Below are 16,291 nucleotides of genomic sequence, written 5' to 3'. Positions count from 1 at the left end.
ATTAGTTCAGGAGGAGAAAATAGATACCTTTGTAGTTTCTCTTTCCTCTCTTTAGAGACTTAGTCCTCAAAGAGTAGAATAAGATTGCACATCAGCCTCATAAAGTTAAGAATTCTTACCTGTGCGTCAAGTGATTATACATCTGAGTGTCTAATGATACTGGTGATGATGCCAATAGTGTATTGAGGTGATCACTCTGTTCCTGGGTTATCATGCCGGGCCTGTTATTTAACTTCTTTTAAAATAACCCTCCAAAGTAGATGGTGTTATCTCCGTGAATAAACTGAAACTTAGAAGTGAAATAATTAGCCTAAGGTCAGTAAGTAGTTGAGCTGAGATTAAAACTCAGATCCATGTGAGTTAAGCTTGCTCTCCTTCCATAGTTCTAGGGATGGCAAGCACATAACCCCACACATACAGCTCTCCTGTCCTGGCAGGCATCATTTATCTCATGGCACTGTTTCCTATTGGTCTGAAATGCGCCTCAAATGCTCAGCAGCGTTCCAACAGGGTAAATTGAAACCTGCTTGCCATTGCTGCTCTATACTGTGCTGTCTGTGATGAGCTGTGGAAAAGCCTTGTTATAGGTGTTTTTTTTTTTCCTTCACAAACTTTGTTTATTGAGATAAATAGAACCAATATGCATTTATAATAGTGCCTGTGGGAAATCTGCAAGTGACAGGACCCCTTACCTGGGATGCCTATAAAAGATGCTTCACAGGCATGCCTGGAACCCAATAAATGTTCAACAGATGCAGGAAGGGACTTGAACTGAGCCCATTAAAGTAAACGAAGTTGAGCGGGAACACAGGCTACCATGGCGTGAAGACAAAGAAGTGAGAGGTCTGATCTGGCTGCTTCTCAATTCCAGGCAGAGATCTAACCTCTCCATGTGACTTCCTCCTAGCCTCTCTTTCCCCAGAGAGAGCTGAAGATTCTGATGCACTGACAGCTGTCAGCAGTCAACTGGAAGGCTCTCCCATGGACACCAGCAGCCTGGCTTCCTGTACCCTAGAGGAGGCTGTGGGTGAAACCTCAGCAGCTGGCAGTTCTGAGCAGCCCACAGCAGGCAGCTCTACTCCTGGGGATGCCCCACCAGTTGTGGCAGAAGTGCAAGGCAGGGCTGATAGGTCAGGGGAACCTGCCCAGGCCACTGATAACAGGTAAGCACTATGTGAGCGAGAGGAGGGCAGGATGTGTTGGTGGGTATTTCGAGCCACATTCCTACTTGTTAACGAACGCATATGCTGAGAAACGGGGCTTGTAAGCATATTTTATAAACGGAAAACATGGTACAGAGAACAACGTGACAATGATTTCCTTCAGCTCCACCCCTGCGTCCTCTGAGAGTTCTTCTACCAGAGAGTCTGCCGTGGGCATTTCCGGAGGAGATTCCCAGGGAATCTTGGAAGAGCCGCTGCCTTCAACAAGCAGTGAGGAGGAGGATCCCCTTGCAGGTGAGCCGCGTGTGAGCTCAGGCTCTCCTGGGCTTGCTTCCGTTTCTTGTGGCCATTGGCATGGAAATGCCAACCAACCAAATGGTCCTGTTCGGGCGGTTGGCAGGCATATGTATTGGAGGAGAACCAGCGGTGAGGGTCTGCTGACACTGTGGAGTGGAGCCGGCCCAGGCTTTGGAGTCAAACTGATCTTTGCTCAAACCCCCCTCTGCTACCTCCCACCTTTAGGACCTGGGCCATCTGTACCTTCTCTGACCCTCCTGAACCTGCGGGGTTGGTAACTACATGCTAGGTTCTTTAGGAAGGCTGTGTGACAATGCACACAGAGCCTGGTCCAGAACAAGAGCTAGTCAGAGCCCGAGACACGGGGGGTGGGCCTTGCATGCAGCGAGGACAGAAGGCTGGTTTCTTCTAACAGGGCCGTGGGTTTTTCCTTCGGCCGCATCTCAGGCATCGGTGGAGGTGTGAGTTCCTTTACATCTCGCATCTCCCTTCAGGTATCAGTCTTCCCGAAGGTGTGGACCCCTCTTTCCTGGCTGCTCTGCCTGACGACATCCGCCGGGAAGTGCTGCAAAACCAGCTAGGCATCCGTCCGCCCACCCGGCCTGCCCCCTCCACAAACAGCTCAACTCCTGCGGTGGTGGCAAACCCCGGCGTGACCGAAGTGAGCCCCGAGTTCCTGGCCGCCCTGCCTCCAGCCATCCAGGAGGAAGTAAGTGAGCGGGCAGCCGGTGGAGCCAGGCTGTCTGGCTATAGCTATCCCACCCTCAACCCCACTGACTATTTCTACTCCAATAGGTGCTGGCACAGCAGAGGGCTGAGCAACAGCGACGGGAACTAGCACAGAATGCCAGCTCGGACACCCCCATGGACCCTGTGACCTTCATACAGACTTTGCCCTCAGACTTGCGCCGGAGTGTCTTGGAGGACATGGAGGACAGCGTGTTGGCTGTGATGCCGCCAGATATTGCAGCTGAGGCTCAAGCTCTGAGGCGAGAGCAGGAAGCCAGACAGCGGCAGCTCATGCATGAGCGGCTCTTTGGTCACAGCAGCACCTCTGCTCTCTCTGCTATTCTCCGAAGCCCTGGTATGGAGAGGAGGCAGTGGGAGGGCTCTGGAATGTCGAACTCTGGCCACATGAGGGCTCAGTTTTTTGCCTTTGCGTTACCTAGACCTCGCTCACCATCCTTCTTCCCAATTTCAATTGCCTTTTCTTTCCTGCCAGCTTTTACCAGTCGTCTGAGTGGCAACCGTGGGGTCCAGTACACTCGCCTTGCGGTGCAGAGAGGTGGTACCTTCCAGATGGGGGGTAGCGGCAGCCATAACAGGTACTTTTGTCTTTTCTCACCTTGCTGTACCACCTCTCACATCTACAACTGCTCCAACTCTCTAAATATGTAAGTGGAGAGGCTGGATGATCTCCCTAGGGCCGTGATCAGCAAACTGCGGCTTGCGAGCCACATGCGGCTCTTTGGCCCCTTGAGGGTGGCTCTTCCACAAAATACCACGGCCTGGGCGAGTCTATTTTGAAGAAGTGGCATTAGAAGAAATTTAAGTTTAAAAACTGTAGCTCTCCAAAGAAACTTCAATCATTGTAGTGTTGATATTTGGCTCTATTGACTAATGAGTATGCCAATCACTGCCCTAGGGTATTTCCTTAAATGAGTGGAGGAGCCAGAGCTTGGACTCCCCCTTCATAAAGCCACACTCTTAGTTGAGTGTAGCTAGTAGAGACCTTACTCACAAAGTAAGGCGGCTGGCACTAGCTGTGATGGTAACAGCAAAAGTCACCTGCCTCCCACGCAGATAGTAAAACAATGAGCCACTTGCCTTTGAAGTGGTGGTGTCCAGGCTGTGGCAGGAGAAGGGAGCTCATGATTAACCAGGCTAAGGTAGAGTGGATTCCAATGGGAAGGGAGTGATCAGTTCCCACATAGACAGCAGGCAGCCCTCTGAGTGGCAACCATGGTCTAGAGAAGGTGGAAATAGTATCATCTCCGAAGACTTTAGGTGCAGTCTGATTTTACCGATTGATAATACAGAACCTCTGCTCTCTTCTCAGTCGTTGTGGGATATAGGACAAGTCACTAGCCTGTTGGAAGCCTCTTGTTGTTTATCTCAAAAATGGGCGATTCTTTAGTCTTTGCAAGCAGCCCCTTGAGGAAATTGGTGAAGTGTTAACCCAGAAACCATGCTCTGTTCCAGGCCTTCTGGTAGTAACGTGGACACTCTGCTCCGCCTCAGAGGACGGCTCCTCCTGGACCACGAGGCCCTGTCTTGTCTCCTGGTCCTGCTCTTTGTGGATGAACCAAAGCTAAATACTAGCCGTCTCCACCGAGTACTGAGGAACCTCTGCTATCATGCCCAGACCCGTCACTGGGTCATACGCAGCCTGCTGTCCATCCTGCAGCGCAGCAGCGAGAGTGAGCTGTGCATCGAAACACCCAAGCTCTCAAGCGAGGAAAAGGGCAAGAAATCAAGCAAGAGCTGTGGGTCCGGCAGCCATGAAAACCGGCCCCTGGACCTGCTGCACAAGATGGAGTCGAAGAGCTCCAACCAGCTTTCCTGGCTCTCAGTATCCATGGATGCAGCCCTGGGCTGCAGGACTAACATATTCCAGATCCAGCGTTCAGGTGGGCGCAAACATACTGAGAAGCACGCAAGCAGTGGCTCTACTGTCCACATCCACCCCCAGGCTGCTCCCGTTGTCTGCAGACACGTTCTGGACACACTCATTCAGTTGGCCAAGGTGAGGAGCCTGAGGGAACCCTCCTCGTGGGGCTGGAAGAGGGATGGTAGCCACAGCCTGTGGGAAATCTGAACTCTGAGGGAGCTGGCAAGTCTTTCTTGGCTGTTACTGCTGAAGTCTGGATTGTTTCTGGGCAGTTGTCCAAGAAATCACTGATATATAATGTCTTTTAATTTCACAAGGCAGTGTAAGTGTCCTCCCATTTTATTTATAAGTACAGAGGCCGATGCTCTAAAAGTTTACTAATCTTCTCTCCCTACACAGCCCCTGTTTCTTTCTAGGCTGCTTTGCCCTCAGTTGGATAAAACTGTCTGACACCTCTCCTGTTTTACCAGAGCTATCCAAAGGAGTGGCAAGCCTAGGAACCAGGTGTCATTCCTTGTCAGGAAGCCACGCTTCCTGTGTAGACCCCTGGACCAAGCTTGTTTTTCTGTTCCTGCAGGTGTTTCCCAGCCACTTCACACAGCAGCGGACCAAAGAAACAAACTGTGAGAGCGATCGGGAACGGGGCGGTAAGCAGGCCTGCAGCCCGTGCTCTTCGCAGTCCTCCGGCAGTGGCATTTGCACAGACTTCTGGGACTTACTGGTGAAACTGGACAACATGAATGTTAGCCGAAAAGGCAAGAACTCCGTGAAGTCGGTGCCAGTGAGCACTGGGAACGAGGGCGAGACCTCTCCGTACAGCTTGGAGGCCTCTCCGCTAGGGCAGCTCATGAACATGTTGTCACACCCAGTCATCCGCCGGAGCTCTCTCTTAACCGAGAAACTCCTCAGGCTCCTTTCTCTCATCTCAATTGCTCTCCCAGAAAACAAAGTGTCAGAAACACAGGCTAACTCTGGCAGCGGTACTTCCTCCACTACTGCAGCCACCTCAACCACGTCTACCACCACTACCACTGTCGCCTCCAACGCGCCCACTCCCCCTGCTGCCACCACCCCTGTCACATCTGCTCCAGGCCTGGTTACTGCCACGGCCATTTCTACCATTACCATAGCTGCTTCGACCACAGTGACTACTCCCACGACTGCTACCACTACTGTTTCAGGTGAGTGTGGTTGGAGGCTGGGGGTGGGGCGTGTATACCACCTTGCCTCCCACTCCCCATCCAGTTAGTCCTCCTTAAGAGAGTAATCGGCTTGGTTTGTGCTTGTGAGACCTAAATGTGTTCATTCTCACCTTCATTAGTCTCAGTTCTCTCTCTGGTCCTCCCCTCCTCTTCCCACATACACCTTCCTCTCCCTCTCCCAGACACACACACACACACACACACACACACACACACAAATATACACACGCGCGTTCCTTTGAGGACCAGCAGCCATTCACTGAATGTGGTTTCTCCTAGGTAAGCAACAAACAAACAGGAGAGAAGGTTCCCGTCTTCAAAGAACTCCCAGCCTTTTCTAGCATGGTTGAGGGAGTTAGTTCTTGAAGGGAAGAGTTCAAGAGCAAGCAGAATACAGTGTGAACTGGAGTAGAATAGAATAGCCAGGCTGTTCCAGGGAAGGGAACGCTACAGCAGACTAGTGAGAATGATGTGAAGAAGTAGGTTTTGAAGAGGGGATTTTGTTAGTCGGGCAACAGTTGAGAGAAACATCTGGGATTCTTTGTCACTTTAGAAGATACAGTCATAAGAGTACTTGGCATCTCAAATCATTAGGCTTGGTGGGTGGATCTTCATTTTCACTGTTTCCATTTTGAAGTCCTGGGCAGTTCAGTGTGACTCCTTGTTTCTGCCGCTTTTAAGTCTTCGGCATGTGAGTCTCAGAGGCTTACAACAGTGTTCCGTCTATTTTCTCAAAGCTACTACTAAGTCCAGCAAATCTCCCGCAAAGGGGGTTGATGCGGGTATTGGCACTGCTGACTTTAAGATGGTGTCTTCGGGCCTCACTGAAAACCAACTACAACTCTCTGTGGAGGTGAGTCCAAACTCTTGCTATCTCCCAGGGTTTGGGGAGAAAGGGTAGATGGGGTGGATAAAGTTTTAGTTCTCAAATTGGGGCTTACCTTTCTCCTTTCTTTCTCCCAGGTGTTGACATCCCACTCGTGCTCTGAAGAAGGCCTAGAGGATGCAGCTAACGTGCTACTGCAGCTCTCTCGAGGGGACCCTGGGACTCGGGACACTGTTCTCAAGCTGCTACTGAATGGAGCCCGCCACCTGGGTTACACCCTTTGTAAACAGATAGGTAATAACAGCATTGAAGCCTTCCCTAAACCTCTAAGCTGAATCGAAGTCCTGCGCTTCTATGGCACAGCACCATGCTCTCTTCTGCCATATCTATGATAGTACTGGTTGTCATCTACGTCCTTCTGAAAGAGCCAGGCTGGGCTTCTCTCTCCCCCAGTAGCTGGCACGTGGCAGGTAATCCATGCTTAGGGCAGGTGAGCATGTGTGGGACTGGCAATGCCCTTTTGTTTCTCATTAAGAGCCCTCTGGCGAGCCTGCTGAGGCAGCTCTTGCCAGCTCAGAGATGTGCCTGCACTGTGATCAGGCTCATGAGTTGAAAGGCACAATAATACCCTCTGCCTTGGTGCCGTTTTGAAGGTACAAAAATCCTAAGACCATTATCTAGTTTTAGCTGTTTTCCTTTGAATTTTGCCAGAAAGGAAACTAAAATCCAGGGTGGTGAAGTGATTGAATCAACGAATGGAGCCAGGTTTTTCTTGCAGAATAGTCTCTCTCTGCTCTCTTCCACCTCCATCCCAATCATGGGCCTCCCTCGATATCAGCTGCCTGCTAAGGTGATAAGAGAGTTGATGGGACTATATGACCCAAGGCATTCTTTACTACTAAGAATTATAAGGCTCATCTCTAAGAGGCCTCTGACCTGTCTTGACTGCTGCAATTTATTCAATGCCCATGGACCAGGGAATATTTCGGCCCTCTACTACACATTCACCGCTAATTCTCAAAGTGGCCTTGTGGGGTTAGACAGTATTAGTTGTAGTAAGATGGGTAAGCAACTTGCCTGAGGTCACCACAAAAACCTCAGACATTCAAGAGGTATACAGGCTGCAAAACAGATAATCTTCCTCTTTACACTGAGCTGTGCTTCATGCAGTCTTGAGACCAGGTAAATTAGTGGTGCCTGGGTGATTGATTGACCCAGAGCTCGCATAACAAGATGCATAAAGCAAAATTCCTGCTCACCTCAGGTTCTCTGTAGATGAGCAAAAAGAGTACCCTGGGCAGGTTTCTTGGAAAAGTTTGTCTTTCGGCTGCTTCGCTGGGAAAGTCGGAACACTTTCTCACTCCTCCTCCCTCCCCAGGTACCCTTCTGGCTGAGCTCCGGGAATACAACCTGGAGCAGCAGCGGCGAGCCCAGTGCGAGACCCTCTCCCCCGATGGCCTTCCCGAGGAGCAGCCACAGACCACAAAGCTCAAAGGCAAAATGCAGAGCAGGTGGGTGCCAGCTGCCTGTCCTGCGGTGGGACTGGAATCGGGAACGTGCTGAAAGGTGGCTCTTGCTGATTTCCTGGTGGTCCCCCTGCCCCCGGGGGCAGATTTCCTTACCTGTCCTTGACACGTTTGGCCCTGTTTTTTCCTCGTGAGATTTCTTACTCCTCTGGTGATGCCAGGAGGCCCTGCTTGCTCTGAGTGTGTGTGCTTTGGTGCTGTCAGCATTCGCAAGCCACCTCTACACTATCCAGGTTTGACATGGCTGAGAATGTGGTAATTGTGGCATCTCAGAAGCGACCTCTGGGTGGCCGGGAGCTCCAGCTGCCTTCTATGTCCATGTTGACATCCAAGACATCTACCCAGAAGTTCTTCTTGAGAGTACTGCAGGTCATCATCCAGCTGCGGGACGACACGCGCCGAGCTAACAAGAAAGCCAAGCAGACAGGCAGGCTAGGTATGGAATTGGAGTGTCCAGTTGAGGGGCAGGGTTGGTGGTGGAAAACCCAGAGTCCCCGGAGGGCAGGACTTAATGTCATGTCTCCTTCCTGTTTCACCTTTCCCAAGGGAAGTGATGATTCTTTCTTAACATGTTGATGGCTGCATTCTGTATCTCCCTCAAGCTGCCTGCATAGGAAATGCATTAGTGCAAGTAGGAATTCAGGGGGAGTGGAAATCTGGCAAAGAAATCGAGGGCGGATCTTTTGCCGAACAAGAATTAACTCACTGAGTGTGCCTTTTCTGTTTCCTTGATCACTCCTAACTAACGCATTGCAGCCATGTTGCGTCAGCCATGGCCTGCCAAACCCTATCTCTTTCCTCTTGTCCCACAGAACCCTCTCACCTGCTACCTCCATCCGCCTACACCGTGTACACTGCCCTTGTCTGTAACAGTAGCCCTTAGTGCCTAATGCTGAGCACTCTGCAGCTGTCTGAGCTAAAGCTCAGACTTCAGCAAGATGCCCTGTGGCAGCCCAGGAGATGGGAGAGCATTGGGCATCCCTCTTTTGACGTTTTATAGCTTGCCTTCTCTCTTTCTCCCAGGTTCCTCCGGGTTAGGCTCAGCTAGCAGCATCCAGGCAGCTGTTCGGCAGCTGGAGGCTGAGGCTGATGCCATTATACAAATGGTACGTGAGGGTCAGAGGGCGCGGAGACAGCAACAAGCAGCAACGGTTAGCATGATGCCTGTGGCCCCTCATTCATTTGTCTCTCCCCCACCAACGGGGTTTCACTGCCCTTGTATGCTTTTGCATTGAGTTTGCTATTTAAATGCTCTGGACAACAGAGTTACTTTTTTGTTTCCTTTACTGTTTGTTCGTTGGTTTGATTTGGTTTGGTTTTAAAGCTTGGCCATCATACCCCACTCCCAGCTATCCGTCAACAGTGGCGCTTTTGCAAACTGCATAATGCTAAATGTCTGGGTTCTGAGGGGATGTGGGATGAAGATTTTTCAGTTTCGTGGAACAATTCAGGTACAGCAGAGACATCTCAGGAATCCTGCCCCTGGAAGTCCCCCAAGCTTGGTACACATCCTATGTGGCCTCCTCTGGCTACAGCTGATCCCTCCACCCTGACCTCTGCCTCTGCCTCTGCCCTCCGTGTTCCCCTGGCACTTAGGCCCTCGGGCCCTTTTAGGAGAAAACCTTCATGTTCCCAGGTAGTGAGCTCACGGGGGGGATCCCAGCACAGTGGCTACAGGAAAGGCCTGGCATCGTGTACGTATGCTGTGGCACTCTTTTTCTGTCCTTGCGACATGCAAGTCACCTTCCCCGGATGCAGGGTAAAAGGTATCCTGCGGCCTGGTGTTCCTTTATATAAATACTGTTATACAATATGAGTTCAGTGAACATGCTGGGAACAGCCTGGTACTTGAGGGCCTTGACTCAAGCAGGATAGAAAGGGAAAATAATAGCTGTTATTCTGGAGTATTTTTTCTGCCCAACCCTTTTCCCACACGTGATAATGCCGATGTTGTCTTTTTAAATAATCACACTAATTCCCCTATTATTTTACCTTTTTAAAAAAATTTTTTTAGCCGAAACCGGTTTGGCTCAGTGGATAGAGCGTCGGCCTGTAGACCGAAGGGTCCCAAGTTCGATCAAGGGCATGTACTTTGGTTGCGGGCACATCCCCTGTTGGGGGGGGTGTGGGGTGTGGGAGGCGGCTTATCAATGTTTCTCTCTCGTCTATGTTTCTAGCTCTCTATCCTACCCTTCCTCTCTGTAAAAAATCAATAAAATGCATTTTTTAAAAATAAAAATATTATTTTAATTGATTCCAGAGAGGAAGGGAGAGGGAGAAGAAACATCCATGATAGAATCACTGATTGGCTGCCTCCTCCTACATGTTCCACACGGGATGGAGCCCACAACCCAGGCATGTGCCCTGACCGGGAACTGAACCGTGACCTCCTGGTTCATAGGTCAGTGCTGAACCACTGAGCCACACCGGCCGGGCTTATTTTACCTTTTGTGAACAAAGCCCTTCTGCCTATCCGAGCTTTATATTTATGTTCACATGTAAAGTGTCCCAAGAAGAAATCTTAAGTCTGTATCCAAGAGGCTAGTCTATGACTACACATAGGTCCAAAATGGAATTGAGGCAATGCAGGCAGGCAGCCATGGAGGGAGCTGGCTAGCTCAGGGTGGAGGACAGCAAAGGAGGTGGGAAGGCCATTATTTTGTCCTCGAGATCTACTTTCCTGGCCAGATAAAGGAAGCTTCTTTCTAAGCCTATGGCATGAGAAGTGGTAGGACCAACCTTAGCCTGTCCCTGAAGAATGCATAGCTGCACCTTCTAAGTGACGTTGTCTCCCTTTTATCCAGTCGGAGTCAAGCCAGTCAGAAGGTTCTGTCCGGAGGGAGGAGTCACCCATGGACGTGGACCAGCCATCTCCCAGTACGCAGGACACCCAGTCCACTGGTCAGTACTGCTTCTCGTTTCCAGCCCAGGAAAAAGAAGTCAGTCTTCGTGGAATGTCGCCGGAGGTCCCGCTCGACAAAACGCATGCTCAGTGTTTCCTATTCATTCAAGCAAGCACTGTTTTCTGTACCTGCTGATAGGCAGTTACCAACCAGGATCACTAGCCGTAATCGCCTCACCGTCGTCTCGGATTCACAATACGTGTTGCAATTCCTGTAGTAAAGAAACTAGGATAGCCTAGCTGGTGTGGCTCAGTGGTTGAGTGTCGATCCATGAACCAGGAAGTCGTGGTTCGATTCCCAGTGGGGGGTGTACAGGAGGCAGCCGATCAATGATTCTCCCATCATTGATATTTCTCTCTCCTTCTCCCTTCCTCTCTGAAATCAATAAAAATGTATTTTTTAAATACTTTCAAAAAAAGAAACTATGGTATGATATGCATGGAGATAGGATGTATCAATATTTGAATTTTGGCTTCCCCATTTACTAGCTCTGGGTGGGACCTGAGGCAAACTTCTCTTTGTTTCCATTTTATTCTTTAAAATAAGGATGTTCATAGTTAGGATTAAATGAGCTAATATGTATATATATTGTTAGAGCAGACCTGGCACACAGTGGATGCTGTTATTACAGCATTTCTCAAACTAATTGTACATGAATACCGTATTTTTCGGACCATAAGCCGCACCAGTTTTTAGAGAAGGGAAATGCAGAAAAAAAGATTCTGAAGCAAATAGTGTCCTAAAATATTTTATGTGCATTAAAACCCAACATCACAGTCATAAACACATGTAATCAACCCTGTAAAGTAAACAGCAGCATTTAGAACCATTTTAGAGCCGGGCAAGTAAAAAAACTTTTTTTTAAAAGTATATGTGTAGGCTATATTTGGACCATAAGACGCAGGGACTTTTCCCCCCCACTTCTGGGGGGGGGGGAAAGTGCGTCTTATGGTCCGAAAAATACGGTACTTTGTGGGACCTTTTTTTTTTTTTTTTTTTAACATTCCTTTGGGATAGTGTCATAGGGACATCCATTTTTTTATTTTTTAGCTATATTAGATCATTTCATAATCTACAGGTACTCTGAGAATTAATGAGGCAGTAAGTAGACCAGCATTGTTTGGTAGAACTTGCATCTGTGTTTTCCAATGGTCTTAGGCTCTACAGGTTGAGAACCGCTAGGAGGGTCGCCTAAGACCATCAGAAAACACAAGATATTTACATTACAATTCATAACAATAGCAAAATTAGTTTTGAATTTCAACGAAAATAACTTAATGGTTGGGGTCACCACAACATGAGCAACTGCATTAAAGGGTCGGGCATTAGGAAGGTTGAGAACCACCGCTCTGGCCAGTGGCTAGTCTTCTTGGTCTGCGTGCTTGGTGTGGGGAAGCGGAAATGAAGGGCCAAGCTCAGAGGCCTTCTGACTCCTGTGTGTGCCTTGTAGGCTCGGACGGAAACTCGCAGGGGGAGAAGGAGGAGCGGCCACCTGACTTACCCCTGCTCAGCGAACAGTTGAGCTTGGACGAGCTGTGGGACATGCTGGGCGAGTGTCTAAAGGAACTGGAGGAGTCTCATGACCAGCATGCGGTGCTAGGTGAGCGGTGGCCTGAGGGGCCACTAACCTGCTCTGGGGCTCCTTCAGCCGCTTACTTTTCTCCCTTCCACGTCACCCCTCTTTTTCTGTCTCTGATGAGGATTCAGAGGAAAGTGTTCTGTTTTGTTTTTTTCTGACTTAAATGTTAGGGGGGAAATGTTCTCTTTCTGTGGCTGGTGTCTTTATTTTTTAGACCAGGGGATTCTATACAGCTGGTTGGCCGTTTTTCTTTGGTATCAAGGAAACTCGGGTGTGCTCTTCGGCTTCACTCTTTTATTCTACCCTTACATTTCTCCTGCACGTTTCCATTATGTCTTCCGTATTGTTTTTGTAACTGGACGATGTATAAAGAAGAGGTTTGTAAAAATGTCACCTCCCTGTCATTGCTACCAATAGTGCTGCAGCCTGCTGTGGAGGCCTTCTTTCTGGTCCACGCCACAGAGCGGGAGAGCAAGCCTCCCGTTCGGGACACCCGTGAGAGCCAGCTGGCGCACATCAAGGATGAGCCGCCTCCCCTCTCCCCGGCCCCCTTGACTCCGGCCACTCCTTCCTCCCTTGACCCGTTCTTCTCCCGGGAGCCCTCGTCTATGCACATCTCCTCAAGCCTGCCCCCCGACACGCAGAAGTTCCTTCGTTTTGCAGGTACGGGGAACTCTTAGGCCCTCAAATATGGAGGGCTCTGAGGTACATTGGATCCTTAGCTGGGGCGGGTGTGTGTGTGTGTGTGTGTGTGTGTGTGTGTGTGTGTGTGTGTGTGAGAGAGAGAGAGAGAGAGAGAGAGAGAGAGAGAGAGAGAGAGAGGGGGGCCAGTGAGGGAGGACCTGTCTGGTAGCACTTGTGTGTCGCATTACCTTTTTTCCCTGAAACAAGAAATACCTACTGGCTGGCTGGCTGTCATCCAGTCTTCATGATTCCCGCTGTCCTCTCTCCCCTCAGAGACTCACCGCACTGTGTTAAACCAGATCCTACGGCAGTCCACTACCCACCTCGCCGACGGGCCCTTCGCTGTCCTGGTAGACTACATCCGTGTCCTCGACTTCGATGTCAAGCGCAAGTATGTGCCTGGATGTCGGTGGGGGTGGGAACTCTCTGAGTAGTTTGTCCCTCTCAGAACGGAGGAAAGGAGCCAGAGTCCCCCTGGGGCAGTGTTCCTGAGAAAGCAGTTTTCCTAAAGCCCCATTCCATTCTTCGGGGTAACACAGGGGGTGCAGGAGGCCTCCTGAGCACTCTGTCTCCCCTGCTCTTCCTCCCTGTGCACCTACATGCTCACTTGCTACAGTCTGTGGGGCCTTACTTGGTGGAGATGGGGAAATGGAAGTTGGTAGTGAATGACCTGTCCCTCCCAACGACTGGGCGTTCCCCAGGGGAGCAGTTGAGGAGCAGGAATCAGTAATTGGAGGACAGGGAAAACATCTTGGTGAATCTTCATTCTGATGAGGAAACAGAAATTTGCTCTGCCACCCCCAATTCTGTTTTCCTTCTTTTCCTACCCCCCCAGATATTTCCGTCAGGAGCTGGAGCGCTTGGACGAAGGGCTCCGGAAGGAGGACATGGCTGTGCATGTCCGCCGTGATCATGTGTTTGAAGACTCGTACCGGGAGCTGCATCGGAAATCCCCTGAAGAAATGAAGAATCGATTGTAAGAGCCCAGAGCAGAGAAGAGGGGGGCCAGGCTGCCGCCGTAGTGAAGGCTTACTCAGGCCCCCGATGTGCGGGGGGACATAGGGAGGTGGATCCATTTGGGATCCAGCTGATGTCAGCACAGTGCACTGGCTCTCGCATCTCCCTGGCCTGGTCTCATAAGACCGATCTGCTGCTGTCCCTTGGGCTGTGCTGCCCGACAATTCCCCGTCAGAAGAGTCTCTGGCATTTATAAAAATAGACCTGATGGCCCGGCAGAGGGAGTTTTCCCATTGTTACAGTGGAACATGCCTACTGAGCAAATGTTACCTCGGGCTAGGGAGATACCGCTCACTGGTGATGTGAAGCCACCGAGAGGAGGTTGGCAGCTTGTTATGCCAGATGTCACGGGAGCAGTGAGATGACAGGCCTATGGGAGCAGCTCAGGTGCTCCTAAACTCAGGAATGATGCCTCCTCTCCCTCGTGGCTTGGGCTTGCTATCCCTGCCATCACACGGGAAGTCAGAGAGGCTTCTGAGACAGACCGGGCCCTGCTCTTCTACTCCCAAATCCGCATTGACATTGGACTTGGTGCACACTCTCTTCTCTGGCATCACCTGGCCACTCCCTGCTTCCCCTAACTGAGGCCTCCTTTAGGCCCCTCTCACCATTCCCATTGGTGTTTTCTGGAATATTGGGCAGCCTTTACTGGCACTTCAAGACATCTTATCAGTAATGCCCCAGCTGGCACCCTGTCCCGGGACCTTACACTCCCCAGCCACTGCTGCGGTCACTCGTTCCCCTGGGTCATGCTGTGTAAGCGAGCGGCTGTCCTGGGCTTTCTGAACACCTTTCTCTTCTCTCGCGCAGGTATATAGTGTTTGAAGGCGAAGAAGGGCAGGATGCTGGAGGGCTCCTGCGGGAGTGGTATATGATCATCTCTCGTGAGATGTTTAACCCTATGTATGCCTTGTTCCGTACCTCACCTGGAGACCGGGTCACCTATACCATCAACCCATCCTCCCACTGCAACCCCAACCACCTCAGCTACTTTAAGTTTGTTGGACGTATTGTGGCCAAAGCTGTATATGACAACCGCCTGCTGGAGTGCTACTTCACTCGCTCCTTCTACAAACACATCTTGGGCAAGTCTGTCAGGTGAGGGTGTGGCACAGCCCTAGGAACCGGGTCCTTTATTTGTGTCCTGCCTCTACGCTGCCCCTCCTCCACCCCATCCCATGACCCTGTCTGATTGTGTTCTTCTAGGTATACGGATATGGAAAGCGAAGATTACCACTTCTACCAAGGCCTGGTCTATCTGCTGGAAAACGACGTTTCCACTCTAGGCTATGACCTTACCTTCAGCACTGAGGTAGGTCAGGGAATCCTGACTGCAGCACATCGCAGCTCGTCTAGGAAACCTATTTCGGATCACCCTTGACTGGGCATTGGATAACCTCATGGTTTTAAGGAAGTATCTTGACTTCTTAAAGTCCCATGCCCCATTTCCCATCGGGCAGAGGGCACTGGGTATTTGTATGAGACATCACCTAACGGAAAAACCAGAATTTGAAAAACAATCCAGACGGTTTCCCGGTTTCCCCCTCATAGAAAACAATGTGTTCCTCCAGTTACTCTCCATTCCCAAAAGTAGTTCACTGTAGAAAAATTACACAAGTGAAAACAAATTTTTGAGGTCACTCTTCCACCAAATTGTTTTTGTAAAGATTGTGTTATGTTGGTACATATATTAGCCACACCCTCTTTCCCTTTCTCCTTGGCCTTGTCCTGTTGGAAGTTATGACCTCATGAGAAAAGTCACTTGTTTTTTATGACCTTTTTCATCTCTCTGCCCAGGACATAGCAGAGAATTTAGGGTGTGTTCCCAGGCACCTATATAAACCCTATCCTATACCAAGCCCGGTACATCTATATGATTGATGTCTTGGGTATTCTAGGTCCAAGAGTTTGGAGTCTGTGAAGTTCGCGACCTCAAACCCAATGGGGCCAACATCTTGGTCACAGAGGAGAATAAGAAGGAGTATGTACACCTGGTGTGCCAGATGAGAATGACAGGTAAAATATTTCCTTTCCTCTACCCTCATGGGGGCCCAGAAAGACAGTGGCAGGCCAGGCAGGCCGGCCAGTGAGCATCCTAGTAGCAGCATGGGCTAGACTGGGGAGATTTCTGACTCTGACACTTGTGTGGGTTCAGATGCCACATGGTTGTTGGTTCTCTCTCCAGGAGCCATCCGCAAACAGCTGGCGGCTTTCTTAGAAGGCTTCTATGAGATCATTCCGAAGCGCCTCATTTCCATCTTCACTGAGCAGGAATTAGAGCTGCTCATATCAGGACTGCCTACAATCGACATTGATGATTTGAAATCCAACACTGAATACCACAAATACCAATCCAACTCTATTCAGGTGAGCCGCTGCGGGCATTGCCCACCCCTCCACCCCTGAGCAGTGCTAGTTTGTGTGGCACCAGAGAAAGCAGTACTGACCACTTACCTATGTGTAACTCTTCATTCTCTGGGTCA

At 50.1% G+C, this 16,291-nt stretch overlaps 1 protein-coding gene across 20 annotated transcripts in view; it reads left to right on the top strand.

Annotated features, from left to right (window-relative positions):
- The window catches only part of HUWE1 (HECT, UBA and WWE domain containing E3 ubiquitin protein ligase 1), a 143,592-nt gene that overhangs the window by 125,263 nt on the left and 2,038 nt on the right, over nucleotides 1-16,291 (top strand). For 16 of the 20 annotated variants that reach the window (XM_036428912.2, XM_036428911.2, XM_036428928.2 and 13 more), the window contains 21 exons: nucleotides 872-1,163; nucleotides 1,327-1,457; nucleotides 1,955-2,169; nucleotides 2,256-2,544; nucleotides 2,683-2,785; nucleotides 3,663-4,206; nucleotides 4,649-5,252; nucleotides 6,011-6,126; nucleotides 6,237-6,393; nucleotides 7,478-7,610; nucleotides 7,859-8,061; nucleotides 8,649-8,776; nucleotides 10,430-10,526; nucleotides 11,979-12,128; nucleotides 12,525-12,770; nucleotides 13,065-13,182; nucleotides 13,627-13,767; nucleotides 14,619-14,906; nucleotides 15,015-15,120; nucleotides 15,707-15,824; nucleotides 15,994-16,175. In XM_036428912.2, the coding sequence (XP_036284805.1) occupies nucleotides 872-1,163; nucleotides 1,327-1,457; nucleotides 1,955-2,169; nucleotides 2,256-2,544; nucleotides 2,683-2,785; nucleotides 3,663-4,206; nucleotides 4,649-5,252; nucleotides 6,011-6,126; nucleotides 6,237-6,393; nucleotides 7,478-7,610; nucleotides 7,859-8,061; nucleotides 8,649-8,776; nucleotides 10,430-10,526; nucleotides 11,979-12,128; nucleotides 12,525-12,770; nucleotides 13,065-13,182; nucleotides 13,627-13,767; nucleotides 14,619-14,906; nucleotides 15,015-15,120; nucleotides 15,707-15,824; nucleotides 15,994-16,175 (4,361 nt within the window). The remainder of the gene's footprint in view (nucleotides 1-871; nucleotides 1,164-1,326; nucleotides 1,458-1,954; nucleotides 2,170-2,255; nucleotides 2,545-2,682; nucleotides 2,786-3,662; nucleotides 4,207-4,648; nucleotides 5,253-6,010; nucleotides 6,127-6,236; nucleotides 6,394-7,477; nucleotides 7,611-7,858; nucleotides 8,062-8,648; nucleotides 8,777-10,429; nucleotides 10,527-11,978; nucleotides 12,129-12,524; nucleotides 12,771-13,064; nucleotides 13,183-13,626; nucleotides 13,768-14,618; nucleotides 14,907-15,014; nucleotides 15,121-15,706; nucleotides 15,825-15,993; nucleotides 16,176-16,291) is intronic. The other 4 variants (XM_036428929.2, XM_036428919.2, XM_036428921.2 and 1 more) reach the window with 3 other exon arrangements.

This window comes from Pipistrellus kuhlii, unplaced genomic scaffold (assembly GCF_014108245.1).
Source record: "Pipistrellus kuhlii isolate mPipKuh1 unplaced genomic scaffold, mPipKuh1.p scaffold_m20_p_95, whole genome shotgun sequence".
Classification (NCBI taxonomy): Eukaryota; Metazoa; Chordata; class Mammalia; order Chiroptera; family Vespertilionidae; genus Pipistrellus; species Pipistrellus kuhlii.
The sequence above is the reverse complement of the archived record's forward strand: the minus strand, read 5'-3'. Positions and strand labels throughout refer to the sequence as shown.